The sequence below is a fragment of the Adiantum capillus-veneris genome, chromosome 1, assembly GCF_014529385.1.
Source record: "Adiantum capillus-veneris isolate H3 chromosome 1, ASM1452938v2, whole genome shotgun sequence".
Lineage (NCBI taxonomy): Eukaryota > Viridiplantae > Streptophyta > Polypodiopsida > Polypodiales > Pteridaceae > Adiantum > Adiantum capillus-veneris.
The window spans coordinates 35,987,040-36,013,400 of NC_140931.1; the positions used below are offsets into that span (position 1 = coordinate 35,987,040).

The window sequence follows — 26,361 nt, forward strand, 5'->3', positions numbered from 1 at the left end:
TACAAGTACTCCTCCTAGTCTGTAAACAAATAATCATCACCTTGTTTCCAACATTGGAAGCCCAAACCCGACTCCTACCACTAGGAGTCCCCCGTGCCAAGAAAGGAAGGCACGTCTTTTCATGATTATTTCAATAGGGGAGAATAACGCCACCTCCCCTCGGCACACTCCTCTAATGATCCTGTGTGTGTTGTGTGTCTATACTTACTTGTAGTGTAGAACATGCACAAAATGATTAGTATTAAGTACGTGCAATCGCGTTGGTATCAAAAAATTGTCGCTATTAAACGATTCTTATGTGTTTGCAAGGAGAGGACTGAAGAATTAAAGGACCATATATCCACTTGGTTGTGCAGATTTTGCAATCTTCATTAAGTCTGTTTGAATTAGAAGGATATTTTCGTGCAAAAGAGAAGCCACCTCTACGCATGTATAATTACAGTAGCGCTTCTTGTGCACTACGAGCTAGAAAGATGCATCATTCTGGATGCACAACGAAGGGCTCAGTTCATTACCCCTCATAATCAACGTGGCAAATGCAGGATTGGGCTCACACTGTATCACTTAATTCTCATAGGGGCAATTGAATTAGATCCTCGATTACATTTTTGCCTTATTAGTTTATACATGGGAGAAGAATCTTAAGGGCCCCCCCTTGGAAATTATATAATTTCTGATGGTGTTTTACCCCTGCTGTCCTTCAGCACTTAGAGGAGGAGAGAAGAGAAGGAAGGAGAGGAAACAGAAAACTAACGACGGGCTATTCTTCTTCTCTCTTCGTGCATGCGCGTCTCTCTGCCCCCCACCCCTCTCTTCCTAACTTTTCTCTCCCCTCGCTCGTCTCGCTCTCTACCGCTGCATTTGCGTTTCTCTAGACACGAACATCCCTTTAACATCGACCTCCAGGAGGATTGGATCATAAGGTACTTAGCAAAGCTCAGATCGCCCAGCAGGTACCCAAGGAAAGAGGAGAAACAGGTTACGGTGTATTTCTTTCCACAGCTGATAGCTGTATCAGCGGAATTACAAGGAAGAGGAGATTTTCTGACAATAGCAACGCGTCTGTATAGGTGGAAACTTTAGCACTAGTGAATGTGTGAGAACTCGCCCCTCCCTATTTGCTGCTCTTATGTGACATAGAGGTGCCTTTGGTTCATTTTGAGATGAGCTCTTGCTCGTTTGGGTCAGTGAACCTGGTTCCACGAGTTGGGCTCTTTCTTGCGATGCCAGTATGCTAAGTCCAGCTGCGTACCCCCAATTTTGTCTTTTACTCCCGGAGGATCAGAGCAGAAGTCTGAAAACACAGATGCCTTCATTAATGTGCCTATTTAGGCTGTGAAGAACTGTTTCATGGTTTCCCTATTTAATTCAAAACATTGTGTTGAAGTTCGCGATGGTCCCCAGCGATGGTAATGCTGGCAGGGAAGAGCCTTTGCTTCCATCAGAGGATGCTCTTGCATTGCAGCCATTGGAATGGAAGTTTTCTCAAGTTTTCGGAGAGTGTGCTGCTGGTGAGGAGGTTCAAGAAGGTATGGACTATCACAGCTGTCAAGGGGTGTAATGCTGTTGAATAAGTTCTTTTTGTATAGTAAATGGTTATGCACTTTGTGAGAGAGCATTTCTACATGTGACTCCCACAATTGTCCCTTTTTACGTGTGCATTTTCCTGATCCCACTCTTCGTGTCAGGAGGTCAGTATATTACTCGCAATCATGTAACACTGTATGCGATTGAAGAACAATGAGTGTATTGGGATGGTAACGTTTTTGGGTTAAGATAAGTAATGAACTTAAAACAGAAGACAACTGTTTTGTGCAAGTAAACTCTTAGGAGTAGTGAAGAGAAGAGATTTCTTGAGAGTGGATATTTCTTGTCATGGGTGCACACATTCTTTTGTCTGCTAATGAGTTTTGTAGGCTTGTCAGAAATATTGAAATATTGGTGCATGTTGATGTCTTCAATACTAGCAGTTTTGAGTTCCAATTTGTACAGCCTTTTAAGATGAGGTTTGGCCAAGTCCTTGTACTTATTGCGCTGAGGTGGTTGTCCTTGTTGTGGCAAGCAAACTATGACAGGATGCTATATCTAGTCATGCTTATGGTGATTCGTACTTCATGCATAATAAAAATAGACTCAATAATGTGCACCTTGATTTTCAAATGTGCTGAGTTAGCTATGTTCGATAGAATTAGAGACCTCAAACTTTGGTCTACTCGTAAGTGATGCTAGTTGTGGTGAAAGGAGGATGGTACCTACACAAGAGTCAATTTATGTTCTACTTCATGCGTCTTGTGTTGATGCGCTTTATGCCTCTTGTGATGCTGCTGGTGTGATGCAAGTGATGGTTGGTAGTGCAGTCTCAGCTCAACACATGGAAGAAGAAGCTCCATACTCTGACACGTGCATGTGGTGGAAGTATTCCTTATTTGGTGCTCCTCCTGAGGCTCCAAAGAGAGGTTAATTTCCTAAGCACACAATAGTTCTAAAAGAAGACTTGAGGCCCAGGATGGCAGATATTTATTTACTTTCATATTGCAAATGAAATGCATTGAATACTTCGTCTCTTGGAAAGGGACACAAGCATCTCAAGCAGCGTGGGGATTTACGACGACCTCTGGTCAAGGTTGACCTTGACACGCACGAGGTTCTCATTACTCTGGAAATGAACATGCATTGTGGAGAGATGAATTGCAAGAGAGCTCTTGGAGGTTGAAGGGCCAATTGTATATGACATTGGTGATGAATGTGATTCGAATGTATGCACATATGTCGGTTAACAAAACATACTATCCTGTTGCTAGAGTGGTTGGACCATTTTTATGCTTGAGCTAGCAACAATGAGAGATTTCTTGATCACTGTTAGGCAACGAGCTTTTAGTCCATGCCCGATTCTCCTTGTGCGTTCACTTTTATTTCCCCATTATGCAACATGGTAGTTCCAAGATCCTTGCCTCTGTTTACTTATTCTGATAAGCAACTCAAAGAGAACATTTGTGATATATTGTGTCAAACACTTTTTAGGATCCTAAGTGGAGGCTTGCTACATGCATTGATGCTTCTAGTCAACATGCTGCTATGTTGCCTCTTTGCGAGGACAAGCTTTGCAAAGTGAGGACCAAGGATTCCATGCCACTCTTGGCTGTATTCGGAGGCTGATAGAGCAGTTCCTCATCATGAGTACTTGGGGTAATGGTAGACGGAGGCTCGGGAGGGGAGGTCGAGAGAGAGCCATTTTGTAGAAATTCGTGATAAGATTGGCAGACGCAAACTAGATGCCCTACGGGCCCGATGATCTTAGCACAATAGACCCACCAAAGTTCTCATCGGCAGGACATTGTAGGCAAGCAAGACAAAGATCAAAGGGGTTAGTGTAAATAGGAGAGACAAAGACAGATACAAAGACAAAGGGTTTGAGGCAACATGTCCTTGTTTACAGACGGGTAGTGAGACAACATGTGGAGGATGCAACAACCTTTGGATGGACCTCCTAATGAGAGGTTACCAAACCAGGAGCTAGAGATTCTGCCAGAGCAGTTGGACCAGCAGGCAAGGTCGAGGATCGACGAGTCCATTAGATAAGGTTTTCTAGTTTTGGAACCTCTCATAAATTGATTGTACAAGCATTTTGACCGGCATCTGACATGATGTGCATGTAGTTTTAGCGAGCCAAGCAGGACTGGGAGTGGGCGAGGAGGGGGCAGGGCAGCAAGAGGGCGGGCAGGTTGGGGGGCGGGGGGGGGACGGGCTAGAGAAGGGGGGAGCGCGATGGCGAGCAAGGAGGCGGGGGGAAGAGCAACAACAACGAGTGCAATTCGACTTGAGGTTATTTGTTATAATTCATATTCGAAACACCTGAAGAATTACCGATTGATGAGATTTACCCGAGATAGCGTGAGGCCATTGATTCTCCTCTCAAGTCAGGCGTAAAGCTGACAGGACAGACAAGTGCAGAAAAGCGAAACCTCTACTTGCAGAATGAGCTGGACAGAACCCTTGAAAAGAAGATGAACCAGAGGATCACCAGAAGATAAGCCAACGAGAGTTACAGAGCAGGATTGGTACCAAATTTTGTGGGGACTGCTGACCCTAACCAGATGAATGAAAGTACCGAACTTTGCAGAGCATAGGGCAAAGTGCGAGACCAGGAAGCCCTTATCTTCTTTGATGGAGGAGCCAAGGCCAACTTCAACCGAATTGGCGGCTAGACTTGGAATTACGCCCGAGGAAATGGGGCCACTGGCTGAGGCTGTTCTAATAACGGCATTTGGATGGGATATTGCCATTACACCTGTCATTGGCAAACTACGTTTGCATTGTTAGGGGTATTTAGGGCGCGAGGACTTTTACATCATGCCTTTGGAAGGATGTGACGTCCTTCTAGGAATCCCTTGCTTCCACAAGAACAGCGTCGTGGTCGATTATAGGGCAAGGAAGACCATCTTGAAGAATGAGAAGGGCAAAGAGGTTGTACTTGATGTAAAACTGAAAGGCGAGTCCGTCCCACTTGATGAAATCCTGTCTTTTTGTTTATTGGATCTTCTTGAAAGAACTGAATGATGATCAAAGGTCAAATATGTATGACCTCGACAAGGAACGACAATAATTTCTACAAGCTAAGGCCGATTGTTTCTGTGAAGGCTTACTAGGACAACATACTATTGATTTGATTCCTTGTAGAACACCACCAAACCGGCCACCTTAGTCGAGCCCAAAATGAAGAAAAAATGAACCAAAACAGATTCCCCATTCCGTGGATCGATGATAAACTTGACAGACTTCATGGTTCTACTTGCTTTAGCCGAATTGATCCGAAGAGTGGTTATCGTCAAATCCGAATTGCTCCTAGAGACGTGTACAAGACAACTTTCAAGACGACTTTTGAGTTTATATAAATATTTGGTGATGCCATTTGGCCATACAAATGCTCTGGCTACATTCAACCGCATGATGGATAGGATTTTCAGACAGTACCGATCATTTGTGAGCACTTCCTTTGACGACATCGTCGTCTTCTCGAAGAGGGAAGTAGAGCACAAACACCGTCTGTTACAAGTTTTCTAGACACTGTGGCAACATAAATTGGTTGTAAATGCGAAAAAAGCGAGTTTTTCTTGCGAGATACACGTTTTGGGACACATCGTCTCAACTGAAGGTGTAAAGGTGGACCTGGCCAAAATTGAGACTATTGGTGATTGGCCTGATTTGAAGAATGCTCATGAGGTTCAAAGCTTTTTGGGCTTGTGCTCATATTATCGACGGTTCATTCGGAAATTTTTAGAGATAGCTTCTCCTTTGCATGTATTGACATAGAAAGGGGTACCTTTTACTTGGGGCCTGACAGAGATTGCAACCTTTCAGACTCAAAGAAAAGTTGACTACGGGACGAGTGTTGGCCTTGCCAAACTTGCAAAATCCATTCGAAGTTTACTGTGATGCTTGTGGTCGTAGTCTGGGAGCAATCTTGATGCAAGAAGGCCATGTCATTGCTTACGAGAGCAGGATGTTTTCACGTCCTGAAACGGGTTGCATAGATTTATAAGAAAGAGCTTTGGCAATTATCCATGCTCTTACGCAGTGGCGACATTTTCTACTCGAAGCCGACTTTACAGTCTTCATAGACCATCAGAGTTTACGCTACTTCTTGTCATAGAAGCAGCTTTCGGAAAAGCAGATGAGGTGGGCTAACATCCTGTCACAATTTCATTTCCACATAGTACATGTTCAGGGACAAAAGAATTTAGTGGTAGATGCGTTGTCTAGAAGGCCCTTGGTTCTGGCTATTTCCGCGATACATCATCGAAGCTTCGAGGATATGGTAGATCAGTACACCACAGATCTTGATTTTGCAGATATCTTTTACCGGATACAGAGTGGAGAGACAGTTGCAAGAATTTGACAGAGCAGTCAAGATTTTGTTTGTCAAAGGATCTTCGTGTCCTTGCCCTGGACTTACTAGCCACTCCCATCTTTAGGCCATCGCGCATCGGATGCGCTCTTGTCTTCATTGCTCTGTCTTAAGGCCGTCTTCATCGCTCTGTCTTAAGGGCCATTAAGCCATGAAAGAACCACAGAGGGGGGCCCACCCTCAATGTCACAGGCTTGGACACCCCAAGTCGAGAATCCGACACGACACACGAGAGAATCACTTAAAATACTGCACAGCTTTAAAATTTAAGTCCACACGACCCGACGTAGTTTCGTGCCCAGAGGTGTTGGCCCCAAAACATGGCGCCCCTTTCGATATTTCTTTATTTTATTGAGGCTTGAGCAAAATTACAACACCGGAGGGGTCCTCTGTTGCAACCGGCCTGTACTTTCAAAAAGGGCGATAGACTTTAGACTTAAACCTTATTTGCTTTCACCCATTTAATTTGTCGCCCACTTCACCTGTACTTTCAAGACACAACAAAGGGGAAAGGGATACTGGCTGCTAGATTGCACTTGTATGAGAAGACCGACACCAGATTGGCCCCTAACTTAAGGCGCCCCTTTCGGTATTTCTTTATTGTTTAAAAGAGGGAATGAACGCTGTGGTTCCCTACAAGCTGCCCCGCACAAGCTTGGCTGAACTTCAACTATTCCGGCCCGATTTCGGCAGCATAACTGTACTAGGACCAGTATTCCCACGCATTGAATGACTCTCCCGACACATATGGGCACTTTGCAAAACCTGGCGAGAATCTGCAGCACGCTGAATTCTGTGTTTTCAGCCCCGAAAATGTGCCAGATCACTTGTACAGCGGTCCCCTCGCGTCCCCGAACCTCCTGGGGGTATTAGGGTCCGTTTAGGGCCAAAACCCTAAACCTGCAAAAATACACAGCAGGCTGTAATTTACTGTTTCGGGCTCCGTTTCGCGTGCTGGTCGCATCTGTAGCAATTCCTCGAGCTCCCGCACCTGTAGGGCTACTTGCCCTTCGAATCGGACGAGATTTCGGACGTGAAACCTCTCCAAATCACCTGTACCTGCGGGGGATTAGCCGCTAGCTAATCCAGTACCTGTGCAAGAGGCTCTTGCCTCGGCAATCGCGCATGAACCCACACAACTGTACATTGGTCAATTGAAAAGCCCACTAGAGGGGCATAACATACTGCCATAGGGGAGAGAGAGGGCAGTGCGTAGCGTGCAGGGCATCACTCCTGGCACCGCACTACACATAAGAGGGAAAGGAAGCACTCCATAGCTCTTAACCTGTGACAAAAAGTGCAAATCAGCCTCCTCTCTCATTTTAGGCGCCCCCTTCTCTGGCCAGGAGTAGCAGAAATGCTCACAGAGTGACACCTCGCCCAATTTTCGATTTTGGCCAACTGGGCTAAAAATATCTCAGCTGGTGCGTCAGTTGACTTGGCAACAGAGCAATAAAATGTTCCTCTTGTCATTCCGGAGGTAATGACGCGAACACATTTTGAGGTCCCAAAATAGCAGTTCCCTAAATTTTAGGAGATGTTGCCATTGTATGTTTCTAGGTCATCTGACCCTCTTTGTACACTGCAGCCACACCAAGAACTGAAATGTAGCTCTTGTAGCAAAGGATTCCACTTTGGCTAGTCAATGACCCCCCTTTGGCTAACCATAGTCCTTGTCCAACCTTAGTGCTCTCTTGCCCTCAGGCTTGGATTCCCTCTGAACAGTTCCACACTAGCTATGCAATGCAGGGCAGTTAGATTTCCCGAGGGGTGCTTCCAAAAAGTGAAAATGAATAAATAATAAGAAAGAAATCAACAAAAAGGATAGATAGTAGTCACACGCTGGTGACATACCCCCCTCTTGAAATCTCAAACGTCCTCGTTTGCATCTATGTCGTACATGCTCACAGTCAACGTTGAAGTATTCAACACCTGTCGACACATGTATGACACATACATGCTCATTGTCAACCCTGGTGTATTCAACACCTCGTCGACACATGTATTGCCTGCGCGTGAACCCTGTTCCAATGACATAGTGGTAGCTTCGCACTCTGCCATTGCTTTGAGTCACTAACTTTCTAATGACAAAATGGTAGCTACACATTTTGCCACTATCTTATAGTACACGTTGGACCCAGTAACACTTTCGAGCATACCAAAACCGACAGTTTAAGAATGTAGTTACACATGTACCCTTTAATAGAAGCAATTACTGTATCCTTGACAAACTGACAAGAAATACTCACTTCTATAGCACTAACCAAACTTTTGGACATTCCATAAGAGCAATTGTCAAACTGACAATCTGTACAGCTCTAAGATTCATGTAACAGGTATTTCATTTGAGCTCACTTTAAATACCATGTACATCATTTCTTTCAGAAGCCATTGTCACACTGACAATCCATGTAGCTTTGAAACTCAAGGGGTCAAGGTAGGTTGCAAATTGAAGGCTTTAAGGTAAAGTGATAACACAGTTGGTGACTCTGCAAGTTCACCTTCTTCCATCCACTTAGCATCCATTGGTGGATAGTTTTTGAACTTTACCAAGTAATGCCTAGCAACCTTGCCTTTCACTTTTCTTTCTTTATGTGCCAAAATTTGTTCGGGGACCAAGATCTCGTCAAGTTCCTCGACTTCTGGCTGATCTTCAGTTGGCTGGCATATGCTCTGGCACATCACCCACATAGGGTCTGAGAAGATTCACATGAAACGCATTGTGAATCTTCCAATTGTCAGGCAATTTCAGCCTATATGCAACATCACTGATTATGTCGCACACTTGAAAAGGCCCATAGTAACGCATGTTGAGCTTTGGAAACAGTCTTTCCTTGCCCTTCATCTTCTTTAACCTTGCCTTTTCAAAGCGTAGAAGCACCCAATCACCAAGTGAAAATACCACTTCACGACGGTGACATCAACTGCTTTCTTTTGCTTTGCCCGAGTCTTTTCTAAGGCCACTTTGACCTTCTTGTACATTTCATCCATGTCCTGAACATACTTGTCTGCTTCAAATATCTTGTCCTTTGTATGCAGTATGGGAGGAACTTTCTTGCCACCTTCAACTATCTCAAAAGGTGCCTTGCCAGTTGATGAATGCACTGTATTATTGTATGCATACTCCACCAATGGCAAATACTGCTCCCACTTTCCTTTATGCTCTGACACATAGCACTTCAGCAGATCTAGGACAGTAGAATTTGCCTCGTCTGACTGCCCATCTGTTTGAGGATGAAATGATGAAGAGAATTTGAGCGTTGTGCCCATATTCTCAAACAAGCCTCTCTAGAACAAACTTGCCATGCGTGGATCACGGTTGCTAACAATCGAATGTGGCATGCCATGATACTTGAAAATATTGCTCATAAACAAGCGTGCCATCTGATCTGGCTTTATCTTCTTCCTGACAGGAATAAAATGAGCCTGCTTGCTGAATCTGCAAATGATGGTCCAAATACCATCCTTTCCTGTCTGCGTTCTTGGAAGATCAAAGATAAAATCCGTAGCAATACTTTCCCATGGTTTATCTGGAATAGGTAGTGGTTGCAATAACCCTGGTGCCTTTTGCCTGTCAAACTTGACCTTCTGGCAAATTAGGCATTCTCGCACAAAGGCATCCACATCTCTTCTCAATGTAGGCCAGTAGAAGAATGTCTCAACCGCTTTAACTGTAGCATCCATACCACGATGCCCTGCATACGGTGGGACATGACTCTCTTCCATAACTTTGCGTCGCAATGGCTTTGTGACACACAATCTGCCATGCATCATCATGAACCCATCTTTGAGAAGATAGTGTTCATGACGTTGTCCATCCATTAGCTGCTCGAAGACCCTTGCAAAATCTTCATCATTTGTATACTGTTCCCTCATATCATCAAGTTCATGATGATAAGGAATTGACACAGTTGAAATTTGTGGCTTCCTTGACAAGGCATCAGCCACAACGTTCTTCTTGCCTTCCACATGCACAATCTGAAAGTTGAACATGGACAAGATATTTGCCCATTGCATATGCTTCTCAGATAACTTTGCCTGTGTTAAGAAGTATCGCAAGGTCTGGTGATCCGTTTGGACAACGAAATCTGCACCTAGCAGGTAATGTTTCCAACTTAAGAGCGCATGAATATTGGCCTGCAGTTCTTTTTCATAGACTTGCATAGTCTTTTCTGGCCCTTGCAAGATTCTACTCTCATAGGCTACTACCTTGCCATCTTGCATTAGCACTGCACCAATGCTACTACCACAGGCGTCACACTGGACCACAAATGACTTCCTAAGATCTGGCAACACAATGACTGGATCTGAAGTCATCTTTTCCTTTAAGAGATTAAAAGCTGAAATCTCTTTTTGTGTCCATCTAAAGGTGACTGCCTTCTTTTGAAGAGCATGTAAAGGTGAAGCAATCTTAGCGAAATTTCGGATAAACCTTCTGTAATAGGAGCATAGTCCCAAGAAGCTTCGGACATCGTGCACCGTCTTCAAATCTGGCCATGACTTGATCGCTTCAACTTTAGCAGGATCCATCTGACACCATCCTTTGAGACAATGTGTTCGAGAAAATGAATCTCTTCCAGAAAAAATTCACTTTTCTTTGCATTGATGAGCAACCTATGGCTGCGTAGCTCTTTGAACACAATGGCCAAGTGATGCCTATGCTCCTCTTCATTCTTTGAGTAGACTATCATGTCATAAAAGAATGTACCAACAAACTGCTGGTGTGGACGGAAAATCTTGTCCATCATCCTATTGAACGTAGCAGGAGCATTTGTGAGACCAAAGGGCATCACTAGAAATTCGTAAAGGCCAAACGTTGTTCTAAAAGCAGTCTTGTGCACATTCTCTGATCTAATGCGGATCTGATGGTACCCACTCTTTAGATCTATCCTGCTAAACATAGCTGCTACTCCTAATTTGTCCAGAATATCATCAATTCTAGGTATAGGGAATCTATTCTTGATGGTATTCTTGTTCAGTGCACGGTAGTCGATGCACATACGCCATGAGCCATCCTTTTTCTGCACCAACAACAATGGAGAACAGAATGGAGATGAACTGGGCTGAATCAACCCCTTTTCTAACAGCTCCTGTACTTGGCTCATTATCTCTTTCTGCTGAGCCGCACTAACCCTGTACGGAGGCTTATTTGGTGGGCTACCGCCTGGCACCAAATCTATCGCATGGTCCTCGGGTCTCTCTGGCGGTAATTGAGACGTTAATGAATCGGAAAAATAGTCACTATACTGTTGTAAAAACATTGACCTTTCTTTATCTAACACAGATAAATTTGATTCATCACAATCTGACACTTCACGTGTAAAAACCAAGTACGCAGAAAGATGCTTTTTCATTACAGAAGTAATAGCAGAAGCTGATACAGTGGAAATAGACTCCCCTTTAAGCTTTACATCCAGAATGTGAGTCTTTCCCCTGCTCTATACAGTGATCTTTTTGTTGTAGGCATCCATGCTTCCCTGTACACGAAACAACCAAGGAATACCTAGCAACACATCACATCCGTCCAGTGGCATGATATAAAATTCTTCAGCATCTACATAGGACTGGATATGTAGGCGCAACTTTCCGATGATGGGTGTCACAGCCTTTGTATGGCCAGGACATGCCAAACCTGCCTCTGTTGTATACCCCATCTCTTCAGGTCTGATTCCCAACTTTGAAGCCAATTCTAGGGAAATGAAGTTGGCTTTGGCACCTGGATCAAAGAAGATAAGGACTGTTTGATCCCTGACCTTTCCCCATGCTCTGCAAAGCTCACTTGCATCTGAATTTGGCTTGTCGCCCACCATATCTGGCACTAGACCAGCCATGGGCTTCTTTCCTTTCTTGTCTTCCTCGTCTTCAGAATCAACTGGCCTTTTCTTTTGAGGACAATTGTAAGCAATGTGGCCAGGCTGCTCACAGATAAAGCATTTGTTCTCTGACCTCAGGACCTTCTTTTGCTCTTCCGACTTGCGAGGAAAACGTCTTTTCCATTTCTTTGCTGGTCCCTTTTCTGATTCAGCCGTAGCTTTGCCTTTCCTTGCGTTGGTTGGCTCCTGAGTCCCTTTAGGAACCTCATTGGGAACGTGCTTCTTCGCTGAATTTTTCTTGGCTGATCCTTCCTTGACGCCAGTATTAAATTCATAATCTTTTCCCTTGAGCAAACCATTGCCAGTGTTTGCTACCTCGATGAGCTGCGTCAAAGTAGTGACTTTGGTCTTCGTGCAGTACTTTCTCAATCCTTTGGGTAGGCCACAAGAGTATTTTTCAATCTGTTCTGTCAATGGCACAAACCTATAGGAAGTTATTGGAAGTAGAGCTTTCCAAAACTTCCGATTGTAGTCATCCAGATTCTTGCAAGTAGCAGCTTTAAGTTGGTGCCATTCTGTCATGACATCTGCTTCAAAGTCATCAGATAACCATGCTGTTGCAAAAATCTGCTTGAAGTAAATGCATGTGGACGGAGCTTGCCCTTGCAGCAATAAAGTTATCCACCATTGTCTCGCATTTCCTGTGAAGAAAGTGGTTGCCTTGCGGACCTTTGAAGCCTCTGTAAAGTTTCCCCCGGCATAGGCCTTGTCAAACTGCTGGAGGAATGAGAGAGCCTTCTTCCTGTCATCAAACCTTGTAAAGGTCGTGAATGTCACACCTTTGCCACCTTCTTTGTACGGAGTTGGCTTCTCCAGCGGCGTTAAGTTGTCATATTGAAGTGACTGAAACATGGGAACACTGTTAGGGTTCATCTGTGTTCCTTGGCCGCTATTAAGTTGACATATTTGGCTGTTGATTGGTAATTCCAGCCATACCAAAATGTGCCTGTGGCATCCCAAATTGGCCCTGAGTGCCTTGAAACCTTGGTTGCATGCCAATGACACCATTCATGGGGTTAGGCATCATCGTTTGAGCACCCCCAAACACTGTTCCTGGCGTGTAAAACTGATTTCCAAGTGCATGACCAGCCATGCTCTGGAATACCGATCCACCTCCAAAATAGCCAGGGTGTACTGAAGGTAGTGGGAAGACTTGTTGCATAGCCTGTAGGTTGCTTCCCTGCCTATTAGAACCAGCTGTAGGCTGTCGAAAGGTGGCTGGCTGAACTAGTACAACTTGAAAGACTGGCATTTCAGCCACCTGTTCTTGCACCTTAGGCACAGGTTGTGGAGAGTGCATGTTCTCCGTCAAGTGTACAGGTGTTTCCATTGACTGTGCAGTATGAATCACCTGTGCTTGAGCCTTAACAGGCTTTTGAATATGATCAAGTGACCCAACTTGCTGAGATGGAAGAGGAGGTTGCAGAAAGGCTAAAAACCTCGGGTTCTGCATTACTTGTGTGAACATAGCCACAGGGTCCTGAATATATCATCATCCGTCTGTGGTGGTCTTGAAGACTCACCCACTTCATGTGCCTGTTGACCGTGCGAAGAGGAAACCTCTTCAGTCACATCATCTGGTCTGTCAACCATAATTGCAATTTCCTGTGTCTGGTCTATGATCCCCTGTGTCTTCAAGCCCAAATTGACCAAGGCTCACTTCTATGGGAAAAAGTGATTTAATCCCAGCGATGGAACCATGCAACCGGCCTGTACTTTCAAAAAGGGCGGTAGATTTTAGACTTAAACCTTATTTGCTTTCACCCATTTAATTTGTCGCCCACTTTACCTGTACTTTCAAGACACAACAAAGGGGAAAGGGATACATGCTGCTAGATTGCACCTGTATGAGAAGACCGACACCAGATTGGCCCCTAACTTAAGGCGCCCCTTTCGGTATTTCTTTATTGTTTAAAAGAGGGAATAAACGCTGTGGTTCCCTACAAGCTGCCCCGCACAAGCTTGGCTGAACTTCAACTATTCCGGCCCGATTTCGGCAGCATAACTGTACTAGGACCAGTATTCCCACGCATTGAATGACTCTCCCGACGCATACGGGCACTTTGCAAAACCTGGCGAGAATCTGCAGCACGCTGAATTCTGTGTTTTCAGCCCCGAAAATGTGCCAGATCACTTGTACAGCGGTCCCCTCGCGTCCCCGAACCTCCTGGGGGTATTAGGGTCCGTTTAGGGCCAAAACCCTAAACCTGCAAAAATACACAGCAGGCTGTAATTTACTGTTTCGGGCTCTGTTTCGCGTGCTGGTCGCATCTGTAGCAATTCCTCGAGCTCCCGCACCTGTAGGGCTACTTGCCCTTTGAATCGGACGAGATTTCGGACGTGAAACCTCTCCAAATCACCTGTACCTGCGGGGGATTAGCCGCTAGCTAATCCAGTACCTGTGCAAGAGGCTCTTGCCTCGGCAATCGCGCATGAACCCACACAACTGTACATTGGTCAATTGAAAAGCCCACTAGAGGGGCATAACATACTGCCATAGGGGAGAGAGAGGGCAGTGCGTAGCGTGCAGGGCATCACTCCTGGCACCGCACTACACATAAGAGGGAAAGGAAGCACTCCATAGCTCTTAACCTGTGACAAAAAGTGCAAATCAGCCTCCTCTCTCATTTTAGGCGCCCCCTTCTCTGGCCAGGAGTAGCAGAAATGCTCACAGAGTGACACCTCGCCCAATTTTCGATTTTGGCCAACTGGGCTAAAAATATCTCAGCTGGTGCGTCAGTTGACTTGGCAACAGAGCAATAAAATGTTCCTCTTGTCATTCCGGAGGTAATGACGCGAACACATTTTGAGGTCCCAAAATAGCAGTTCCCTAAATTTTAGGAGATGTTGCCATTGTATGTTTCTAGGTCATCTGACCCTCTTTGTACACTGCAGCCACACCAAGAACTGAAATGTAGCTCTTGTAGCAAAGGATTCCACTTTGGCTAGTCAATGACCCCCCTTTGGCTAACCATAGTCCTTGTCCAACCTTAGTGCTCTCTTGCCCTCAGGCTTGGATTCCCTCTGAACAGTTCCACACTAGCTATGCAATGCAGGGCAGTTAGATTTCCCGAGGGGTGCTTCCAAAAAGTGAAAATGAATAAATAATAAGAAAGAAATCAACAAAAAGGATAGATAGTAGTCACACGTTGGTGACATCTCATCTCAGACTCTGCGTCAAGATGCTCTGAAGAGTGAGGCCCCAATGGGTTTATTTATTCTTACAAGGGATGCTGTCACAAACTGGTGATGTGGCAGCAGGTCCCCGGACATACACTGCTGATGTGGCAGCAGACCCCGGATATTGCGCCGACAGGTTGACGTGGCAGCTTGAAAATCGCGGCGAAAATTACGTTGCTGACAAGGCAAGGCATACGGAATTGCGCAATCTACGATGGTTGATTTTTATGACAGCTTTTGGGACAAATGCTTTTGAGAATTAAAAGCTTTTGAGTTTAATGCTTTTGGGGCTCTGCTTTTTGGGCATCCCTTGTACCTTTAAATAAGTGGGCAAGGCCTCACTTCTCAAAGCATCTGGATGCAGAGTCTGAGAGTGAGCACCTGCCTACTCTCTTGTACTTTGAACACAGATTAATAAAAAAAAACCCGAAAGGGGGCGCTAGTCTTTGGGACCAATACCTCTGGGCACGGAACTACGCCGGGCCGCATCAATTTTGTGAACTGTTTTGAAGTGAATCTCTGTTGTGTCGCGGTAGAATCTTGACGTGGGGTGTCCAAGTTTGTTACAGTGGTATCAGAGCGCGACCGATTTCTCTTCTATCGAAAAAACCGATCCTTTTCTCGCGGCTCTTATGGATTCCAACAAGAAACAGTCGACTTCTTCTGCATCTGCGATTGCGGGAGGAGATCACGAAGAAGCAAATAGAGGAAGAGTACGGCCCACCTCGGCCTACTCAGTTCGAGATTGAAGAGATGGAACGTCGACAACTGGTTAACGTGTCAACAAAGCAAATGATTAAAATTGCAAAGCATCCAAAATTTGCTAAATTTGTCTCAGAAATCCATCGCAGAAGTGCACACCCAGTTGGCAGAAAGCCACATAACCACCTATCAAACTAGCAATCAAGAAACTGAAGGAGTACGAGCGGAAGTGCGACGCGAGAGAGAGTGCGAGAAGAAGAGCACGACGATATGGTGAACTCGCTCTACTGTAATGTGTAGAGCATAGTGAGTTCTTATTAGGTTTTACAAAAGAATATGTGTACATACCTTGCCTGCCCACTTACCTGGGCGACCACATTGGGCTTTATACCCCAACAACCTCCCACTTAAAGTCCAATGTGGTACTTTAAGTGTGAGAGAAGCTACTATACAAGCTAATATACAAGAGATGTAGAGAAGTGATGTACTACCCTACACCTAAGTGCTTGCGAAAATGCGCAAAGCTCTCTGAGGGAAGTCCTTTTGTAAGTAGATCAGCAGGATTTTCTGTGGTGTGAACTTTGACAAGCTGAAGTTGCTTATCCTCGAGCATTTCCCTAATGAAATGATACTTCACCTCCACATGCTTTGTCTTTGAGTGATAAACTGGATTGCGAGCCAATTGTATAGCACTTTGACTATCACAATATAACACAGGCATCTCTTCTTTGATTCCCAAATATGTTACTAGTCGATTAAGCCAAATTGATTCTTTGCATGCCTCTGATGCTGCAACATATTCAGCCTCTGTAGTAGACTGAGTAACACAATCTTGTAATCTAGAACGCCATGATACTGCTCCACCAGCCAATGTAAAGACATACCCTGACGTAGACCTTCGGTTGTCTAAGTCACCTGCATAATCTGAGTCTGTAAAACCCTTTACACTTAGCTCCTGACTCCCATAGCATATACGCATACTCTTTGTAGCTTTCAGGTATCTCAATATTCTTTTCACTGCCTCCCAATGTTTCTTGCCTGGGTTTGACATGTATCGACTTACTACTCCCACTGCAAATGCAATGTCTGGGCGAGTAGCAATCATTGCATACATCAAACTACCCACTGCAGACGCATATGGAATCTTATCCATTTCTGCCTGTTCTTCCTCAGACACAGGACAATCTTGTTTGCTAAGTTTCACATATGGTGGCAATGGAACACTCAGTGCCTTTCCCTTCTCCATATTGAAACGTTGCAAAACCTTGTCAATATACTCTGTTTGAGATAACCAAATCAACTTCTTTGATCTGTCTCTCCCAATGCGCATACCAAGTATATGACTTGCCTCACCCATGTCTTTCATGTCAAACGATTTTGCCATCTTTGACTTCAAAGCTGAAATTTCTTCCAAGTGCTTGCCAGCAATCAACATGTCATCCACATACAAAATAAGGATCAGCCAACTACCATCCTTAGCCTTCTTTGTATATAGACAGTGATCGAACTCACTACGTTTGTAGCCTTGAGAAAGCATAAACTTGTGGAATTTATGGTACCATGCCCTCGGTGATTGTTTTAAGCCATAAAGACTCTTTTAACAACTGGCATACCCAATCTTCCTTGCCTTTCTCAACAAACCCTTCTGGCTGCTGCATGTAAATTTCCACATCTAAATCACCATGCAAGAACGCTGTCTTGACATCCATTTGGTGCAACACCAAATCTAATATGGCAACCAATGCAAGAAAGCATCTCAATGTAGTCATCTTGACCACCGGAGAGAAGTCTTCATCAAAGTCAATGCCTTGTTCTTGCTTAAAACCCTTGGCAACAAGCCTTGCTTTGTACTTTGGCTGACTATCATGAGCGGTGATCTTATACCTGTAAACCCATTTACAGGGTAGAGCCTTTTTGCCCCGTGGTAATTTAACTAGCTTCCATGTCTAGTTTTTATGCGGAGCTGTCATCTCTGACTGCTTGGCCAATTGCCAATTCCCGGAGTCCTTCATTTGCACTGCTTCCTTGTAACATGAAGGCTCATTGCAATCAGTCAACATGACATAGTTCATAGATGGAACAAACCTATCAGGAGGTAGTGTGACACGTCCAGATCTACGCACAATAGGTGGCTCAGGCTCAGCCACAACCTGTGGTTCCACTCTATCCTGTCCTTGATCCTCTTGAGCTCTGACATTTTGTCTTGCACGTGTAGGTCCATCTTCTTGGAAGACAACTCTTCTAATCTCCTCAACCCTCTCTGGTTTAGAATGATATTTGGATTCATTAAAGTGAACATCATTGCTGCGGACAACCTTTCTGGATTCGGGATCCCAAAGTCTGTACCCCATCTCACCAGAATTACCATAGCCTTGAAAGATGCACTTTCTACTCTTTGGCTCAAGTTTGTTCCTAAATTCCTTTGGAACGTGAGTATATGCCTCAGAGCCAAAGACTCTGAGATGCTTGTATGAGGGCATTTTGCCTGACCATACCATCTGCAAAACCTTGCTAGGAGATCTATTTACAAGATGAACAGCTGTTGATACAGCTTCAGCCCAAAACCCATTTGGCAGCTGAGCATTAGACAACATACTTCTGACCTTCTCTTGTATGGTCCTATTCATCCTCTCAGCAAGACCATTTTGAGGAGGATTGTAAGGAGCAGTAAGTTCACGTTTTATACCTTTTAACTCACAAAAGTCCTGAAAGGCCTTTGAAACATACTCTCCACCATTGTCAGTGCGTAAGCATTTAAGCTTCTTGCCACTCTGATTCACTCTGATTCTCCACAAGTGTCACAAACGTTTTGAAAACACTAAATGCTTCATCCTTGTGCTTGAGAAAGTAAACCCATACTTTCCTCGAGTAATCATCTATAAATGTCATAAAGTAAGAAGCTCCCCCTAGAGATAGGTTAGGCATAGATCCACACAAATCACTATGAACAAGTGCCAACTGTGTATCTCTTCTACTGCTTCTATGCTTATGTGGCTGCTGTGTTTGCTTACCATACAGACAATGTTCACAGAATTCAAAATCATTAAATGAAAAGCCAGGCAAATAACCAGAACAAGACAAGATTTCCATTCCCTTCTTGGACATATGTCCTAACCGGCTATGCCACAAAGAAACGTTCGGCTGCTCGGTTACATTGATTACATTTTTAGAGACATTTGATACATAAATCATGTAAAGTTCTCCAGACTTTACTCCATGTGCTACTGTCATAGAACCTTTGGATATCTTCCACATGTTCTGTCCAAAGGTGGTGACGTAGCCAGCATCATCAAGTAAGCCTGTGCTGATCAAGCTCCTTGTAATTGCGGGAACATGTCTCACATTCTTCAGCGTGAAAGAAGAGCCATTCTGAAACTTCAATTGAATATCTCCAACACCTAAGATCTCACATGTCTGCCCATTGCCTAGCCGAACATGATCTTTAGTGGTCACATAAGAAGTAAACCACTCCTTGTTTGGAGACACATGAAGTGATGCCCCTGAGTCTATAATCCAGTCACTCAGTGCATTTCCATTAGATGCTGGAAGAAGAGCTGAGTCCATTGTATTCTTCAAGAAGTAGATGTCTCCTGACACTAGACTGTCATCCTCTGCAACAGTGTTTGTCACATTTATTTCTTGAATCTTCACTGAGGACTTGTTCTTCTCACCATGGTCTTCAGCTTTCTCTTTGCCTTTTTCTGCTTTCCATTCTCTGCAGTCTCTTTTCATGTGACCCTTCTTTCCACAATGGTAGCATTCTATGTCACTCTTGCCTTTAGCACTGCGAGACTTGCTACGAGACTGATACCTCTTTCCACCTTTGTACTTTTCTTTGGTCCTTCCCCTGACAACTAAGGCTGTTCCTTTGCCTTTGTCCATTGTCTTTCTATTGGTTTCTTCAGTAAGCAGACTTCCTTCTACACCTGCTATGTTCAAACCATCTGGAGGTGTAGAATTACTCAGAGCTGTGCGAAAAGTGTCCCAACTTTCCGGCAATGTGATCAACAGGAACATAGCTCTAACAGGTTCATCAAACTTGACACCTTGAGCTGACAACTGACTATAGATCGTGTTGAATTCATTTAAATGATTGGACATAGGTGTCCCTTCTTTCATCTTCAAGTCAACAAGATTCTTAAGCCAATATACCTGTGAAGCTGCACTCTGCTTCTCATAAAGATCACTCAGCTTTAACCATGCTTGATAAGCCGACATCTCGTCTGCTACATTGAAGTAAACGCTTTCTGCGAAAGTCAGCATAATGGTAGAAAGTGCCAATTCATCCGTTTCGCTCCATTCATCTTCGTGCATATCTTCTGGTTTTATCCCCTTGAGCTTTATAGGTTTTATCTGCTTCTTTTGTACCAACACGTGCCAAATCTGCTTCTTCCACAATGGGAAATTGGTTCCATCCAGCTTCTTGATATTGTAAAGAGCAGTGTCCTGTGATCAAGCCATAGCTACGCTTCACAGTGGTTTACTTTCCTGGAAAAAATTCGGCAGAGTTTCCCCTGTAAACTGACCTCTGAACCAATATCAACCTGTCAAATGAACCAAGAAAGCTTCAGATTCTGCAGAAATTTTGACAGAGTCTCCTTTGTCAAATGGCTTTGCTGTACTAAAAAAACAGACCAAAAAACAGCTCAAAAACACTGTCTCTCTGACACTGTAAGCTGCGGGTAAACCTATCCTGCACCTGTACTGTCTCTGACTGTCCTGTCACTGTCCTGTACGCATAGACTGCGACAATGCCTCAACGGCAGTAAAGCAAAGATGCAATCCCAACTGTCTAACTCACAGTCAATACATCCTAGCTGCCTATCTAAGGGTGCTCGAGGGATCGCTCCAAGACCTGTATCACCGAAAGGATCTCAACATTCGAGAATCCCCCAGCTCAATAAAACCTCACTCGACCCTCAACAAAGGCTACAGTAAATCTGACAGTACATAGACTTCCCACAAAGTTATACATCCGCAAATTTCCCACTGTATGCTGTAACCGCTGCGGCGGTTGTTTGCTGCGTGACTCACAGCCAGCAAACCCTCAACAAACATACATCATCTCTGACAATACATCCCATGTGGAAGTACCTGCAATGTCAGGATGAAATCTGGAATATCAAGCAGCAAACACAAGCTACCTGATGAACTAGTGGATGTCGCCTACAGTCTGTGTGTAGATGCGCCTGTGTCGTATGTGACACGCCTCCAAGAACTGTGAGCCGTCCTTTGATGTGTAGACAGCCACAAATCAACACTCTGGGAGTGTCGATATCCTCAGCACCTGCAGTCGTAGGCCGAAAACCCCAAATTTGCAGAGTCGGATCTGCACCCGTCGAGACCACGTAGTCGAAAATGGCCTGCGCAGACCTTTGTCGAAGCCGAACGGTGGCGGAGATTGGGGCCGTGTCTTCGCCTGTCGAATTTCACTCCATTCTGAGTTGGTGACTCTAGCCTCCTGCAGTGCTGCCCCGAGCCTCGATCTGAGCTCTGATACCAGTTGAAGAAGTACGAGCGGAAGTGCGACGCGAGAGAGTGCGAGAAGAAGAGCACGACGATATGGTGAACTCGCTCTACTGTAATGCGTAGAGCATAGTGAGTTCTTATTAGGTTTTACAAAAGAATATGTGTACATACCTGGCGGCCCGCCCACTTACGTGGGTGACCACATTGGGCTTTATACCAAATCACTGAATTCGTTTGGTGATTTCCCGACGTTACCCTCGGGTGGCGTGATTAACAAGGGAACATGGACTGACTAACATGGCATGAAAAGACTTTTTACTCCCCCGAGGGGGAAACCTGCTTCCATTCCCCGTTGACATGCCACGATACGGCATGGAGGCGCTTTTCCCCTTGTCGGCAAGTCCGCAAGATAACTTGTCTTTGACTCGTTTGCGTGCACGCGAAGCAAAGGCAGTTCCTTGCTGGCTTGCCGGCTCTAGCCCAAAAAAGTAAAAAAGTAAAAAGTAAAATTGGGCTTTATACCCCAACAGAAACCTCCTCCTCTGAGGATGTTTATAGAGGAAGAATTACAAGAGGTGGTTCAGACACAGATTAGCCGGCTTTTGGACGCAAACAACAAATCCAAAAAGCTTGAGAAAAAGCACAAGAAAGGAACCGATTTCCTTTGTTATTTGGGTCGTCAATCTTCTTTTGGCTCGGCAAGAAAGCAGAAGAAGCGTGTACGATTTGAAGCACTACCCATTTCTTCTTCTTCTTCTGACAGTTCTGCTAGCTCTGCTGACTCGAGCGAAGAAGATAGAAATGGCAAAAAGCGAAGCAAAAAGAAAAGCTTCGGAAAGGGCAAGAAACATGCAAAGAAGCCTAGATTTCGCCCAGTTTCTGACAGTTCTACAGAGGAGTCATTCTTAGATAGTTCGGACTCCGATGATCACATGTTTTATGCAAAGAAGAAGCATTTTTATAAAGCCAACCAATATGACTTGCTCGAAGATAAAAGCAAGAAAGTAAAACAAGTCAAAGAAGGTGGACTGTCGATTAAGTTTGACTCTTTTTTTGGATTTAGAGATGCTCTGAGGGCTTTGGCCTTCATTCAGCAGGTTGACATAGCTTTCTTTGGAGGGCATTACTCAGAGCACTCCAAGATTAGAAGGGCTACATCTTACTTCAAGGGAAATGCTCGAACATGGTGGTCCACTCTTCTTCTGAGGAAGGAAGCTCCAATTAAATGGTTGATATTCAAAAGGGTTTTTATTTCTTCTTGGTTGACTCGGGAGTACGAATGAGATACACGAACTGCTTGGAATCATCTTCGGATGACCAAGGGAGATTCTTTGGACGCTTATTGCGAGAGATTTTGGAACTCTTTTCTACCAGCCTCTTCATTTAAGGTGGTCTCGTTTAAAGAACAGATTGAGCCGTTTTGTTCCGGACTTTCTATAGAGATCCCAAACTACTACTTGGAACAAAAGTCAAATTCTATTCAAGAATTGATGAGTCATGCGAAAAGGGATTTGCGATACATTCGGGAAATTTGACTTACCCCACTGATGAGATCTTGACTCAGAGAACCCAACATAATTCTAACAATGAAAATAGAGTTCCAAGAAAAGAAAGACAAGGATACACGACCCCGGATCACTCTTCGAGAGAGGGCCAGTTACATCAAAGAAGGGAAGTGTTTTGGATGAGGAGAACATGGGCACGTGTCCGCGAAGTGCCCTAAAAAGGCACAACAAGAACAAAATGAAGACATGCCAGAGAGTTCGAGAGAAGTTGAGGAACGTGGCAGAAATGGCAAGATGAAAGCAGGACTGGTTCCAGTCTCCAGATTGCATGGGTACTGACCCAAGCACGATTGATGAAAGTATAGAACTTTGTCGAGCTTGGGGCATAGTGAAAGATCAAGAAGCCCTGATTTTCTTTGATGGAGGAGCCAAGGCCAACGTCATTTCACCTGAATTGGCTACGCGGCTCGAGATTACACCCGATCGGATAGGACCACAAGCAGAGGCCACGGCCAACTTCATTTCACCTGAATTGGCGGCGCGGCTTGAGATTACACCCAATCGGATAGAACCACAAGCAGAGGCAGTTCTAGCGGCACCCGGATGAGACATAGCCATTACACCCGTCATTAGCAAACTTCGATGGCATTGTCAGGGGTATTTGGGGCACGAGGACTTTTACATAATGCCCTTGGAAGGTTGTGATGTCCTCCTTGGAGTCCCTTGGTACCATAAGAACAACGCCGTGGTCGATTATTGGGCGAAGAAAGCGACATTGACAAATGAAAAGGGCCGAAAAATTGTACTTGATGTGAAACTAAAGGGCAAGTCTGTTTCTATTGTATCAGCTTCGGCCGTTTCCAAATTAATGAAATCCAGTCTGTTTGTTTAGTCGATCTATTTGAAAGAGTTAAATGATGAACACGTGATAAATATGTTAGAGCTTCCACAGTCATGCCGATTGCTTTTCTGAGGGACTGCCAGGCGAGTTGCCACCATCTCGTCCTGAGGATCATACTATTGATCTGATACGTGGAAGCACTCCACCGAATCGGCCACCTTATTGTATGAGCCGAGCCCAGAATGAAGAGATTATGAACCAAGTGAAAGACATCTTGGAAAAGAGTCTTATCCAGCCGAGTACTTCACCCTATTGCTCTCTGGTGTTGTTGGTTTTAAAGAAAGGCGGATCTTGGAGAATGTGTAATGATATAGAGCTCTCAATAAAATCACCATCAAGAACAGATTTCCGATTCCGAGGATCGATGATATTCTTGACCGACTACATGCATCCTCTTGTTCCAGCAGGATCGATTTGAAAAGTGGACATCACCAGATCCGAATCGTGCTGAGAGATGTCTACAAGGACAACTTTTTGGACGAGCTTCGGTTTATATGAATTTTTGGTGATGCCTTTTGGCCTTACCAATGCTCCAACGACTTTCAACTGAATGATGGATAGGATTTTTAGAGAGTACAAATCTTTTGTTGGCACTTTCTTTGATGACATTATAGTCTTCTCCAAGGATGAGGCAGAACATAGACACCATTTGCTCTACAGGTCTTTCAGGCATTGCGAGATCACAAGTTAGTAATCAATGCCAAGAAGAGTGAATTTTTCTTACCGGAAATACACTTTTTGGGACACATCGTCTCAGAAGCAGGAGTACAAATGGACCCGGCCAAGATCGACTCTCTACGTGATTGGCCCGATTTGAAGAATGGTTCATAAAGTTAGAAACTTCTTGGGCTTATGTTCTTACTACCGACGGTTCATTAGAAAATCTGCAGAGGTTGCTTCTCCTTTGCATATTTTGACACGGAAAGATATATTGACTATTGGACTAGTTTTGACTTTGTCAGATTTGCAAAAGTCATTTGAAGTATATTGTGATGCTTGTGGTCGTAGTCTGGGTGCGGTCTTCTTAATGCAAGAAGGCCATGTCATTGCCTATGAGAGTCGATTGTTTTCAAGGCCGGAACTGACAGCACAGATTTATGAGAAAGATCTTTTGGCGGTTATCCATGCTCTTATTACTGGCGACATTACCTACTCGGAGCCGATTTTATGGTCTTTACTGATCATCAGAGTTTACGCTACTTCTTGTCACAGAAGCAGCTTTCGGAAAAGAAGATGCGGTGGGCTAACATCTTGTCACAATTTCACTTCCAGATTGTTCATGTACAGGGACAGAAGAACTTGGTGGGAGATGCTTTGTCCTGGAAGTCGTTAGTCTTGACTATTTCCGCGATTCACCATAGAAACTTCGAGGACAAGGTCGATCAGTACGCCATAGATCCAGATTTTTCGGATGTATTCACATGAATACAGAATGGGGAGGTAGTAGCGGGATATTTCATACGAGATGGCTACTTGATAAAGAAAACGATGTTGTGCGTTATACAGTTGTTGAGGGAAAAGGTTCTAGTTGAATGCCACTGTCCACCATTTATGGGTCACCGCGGCATTGATACCACCTTGAAAGGTGTGGAGCGTTACTTCTTTTGGCCGAGACTCAAGAAGGATGTGGACGACTTTGTACGTAGTTGCTTGGTATGCTAGAAGGTCAAGTTTGACAGGCATAAAGCACAGGGATTGTTACAACCTTTATCCATTTCCACCCGCCCCTGGGAAATTTTGATCTCCCGAAGACACAGAGTGGGCACGATGGTATCTGGACTGTTATTGACAGATTTAGCAAGCAAGCTCATTTTATTCCAGTGAAGAAAATAGTCAAGCCAGATCACTTAGTGAGATTGTTCGTTGCCCAGATATTCAGATTACATGGCATGCCTGAGACAATTGTTTCTGACAGAGATCCCCGATTCACGAGTTTGTTTTGGAAGGCTATTTGGGAGAACATTGGCACACGGTTGCAGTTCTCGTCATCTTTCCACCCGCAGATTGATGGGCAATCTGAGATTGCAAATTCAGTCGTACTGGATTTATTGAAGTCTTACATTTTGGATCAGAAGACTCAATGGGAAATGTAACAAACTGCTGACGTGTCAAAGCCTAAAGAATGGAGCCAAGTTACAGATGCCGGCCGACAGGCCTAAACCCTAAGAAGAACAAGTAACAGAAGAAGAAGTCCTACCAACTTATGTGTTAGGTGCAGCGGAATGAATGAACTTTGCTCAAGATGAGTGCTCCGAACTGTGCTCAAGGTTCCTTTTGTTCTTATGGAAGGGAGAGCCTTCCGTTCTTAATGAGAGAGTGCAATGGACACAAACAAAGTGGTGAACATTGTGAATGAAGGTGTTGAGACTAAGAGATAGAGAGAGAAGAGAATTTGACACCAGAATGTTGTCAAACCCTCCTCCGAAGGCCCCGCTCTCAATGGCGAGAGCGGTCTACTTATGATTGCACAAATCTCTACAATGCTTGGACTTGTTGACGATGTCGACGACAATGAGGACGACGACGAGACGGGCTGAAATCTGAGAATGCTAATGGCTGAAATCTGCAAATCTTTATCTGCTGAATTCTGACTCTATGTCGGTGACAATGTCGACGACGACGACGCGTTGAAAACGCAGATGCTGAAATCTGCGTTTTCCGGGCTGAAACTGTAAACCTTGCGGAAACTGACCGTGCGGCGAGGAAATGCTGCGGGAAGGTGAGATCTCCGAGGTTCGGGACTTGATCTGCAGTGTCTAAACGCTGAAAACTGAGAACGCTGATGGTTCTTGATGTTCCGTCATGGTGAATTTGCAAAACGCCGGG

General features: G+C 44.5%; 1 protein-coding gene across 5 annotated transcripts in view; it reads left to right on the top strand.

Annotated features, from left to right (window-relative positions):
• Positions 1-690: 690 nt before the first annotated feature.
• LOC147464547 (serine/threonine protein phosphatase 2A 55 kDa regulatory subunit B beta isoform-like) overlaps positions 691-26,361 on the top strand; it is a 185,070-nt gene continuing 159,399 nt past the window's right edge. For 3 of the 5 annotated variants that reach the window (XM_086515485.1, XM_086515494.1, XM_086515496.1), the window contains exon 1: positions 692-1,529. In XM_086515485.1, the coding sequence (XP_086371611.1) occupies positions 1,394-1,529 (136 nt within the window). In that variant the 5' untranslated portion in view covers positions 692-1,393. Of the gene's footprint in view, positions 1,530-26,361 lie in introns of all 5 variants that reach the window. The other 2 variants (XM_086515490.1, XM_086515500.1) reach the window with 2 other exon arrangements.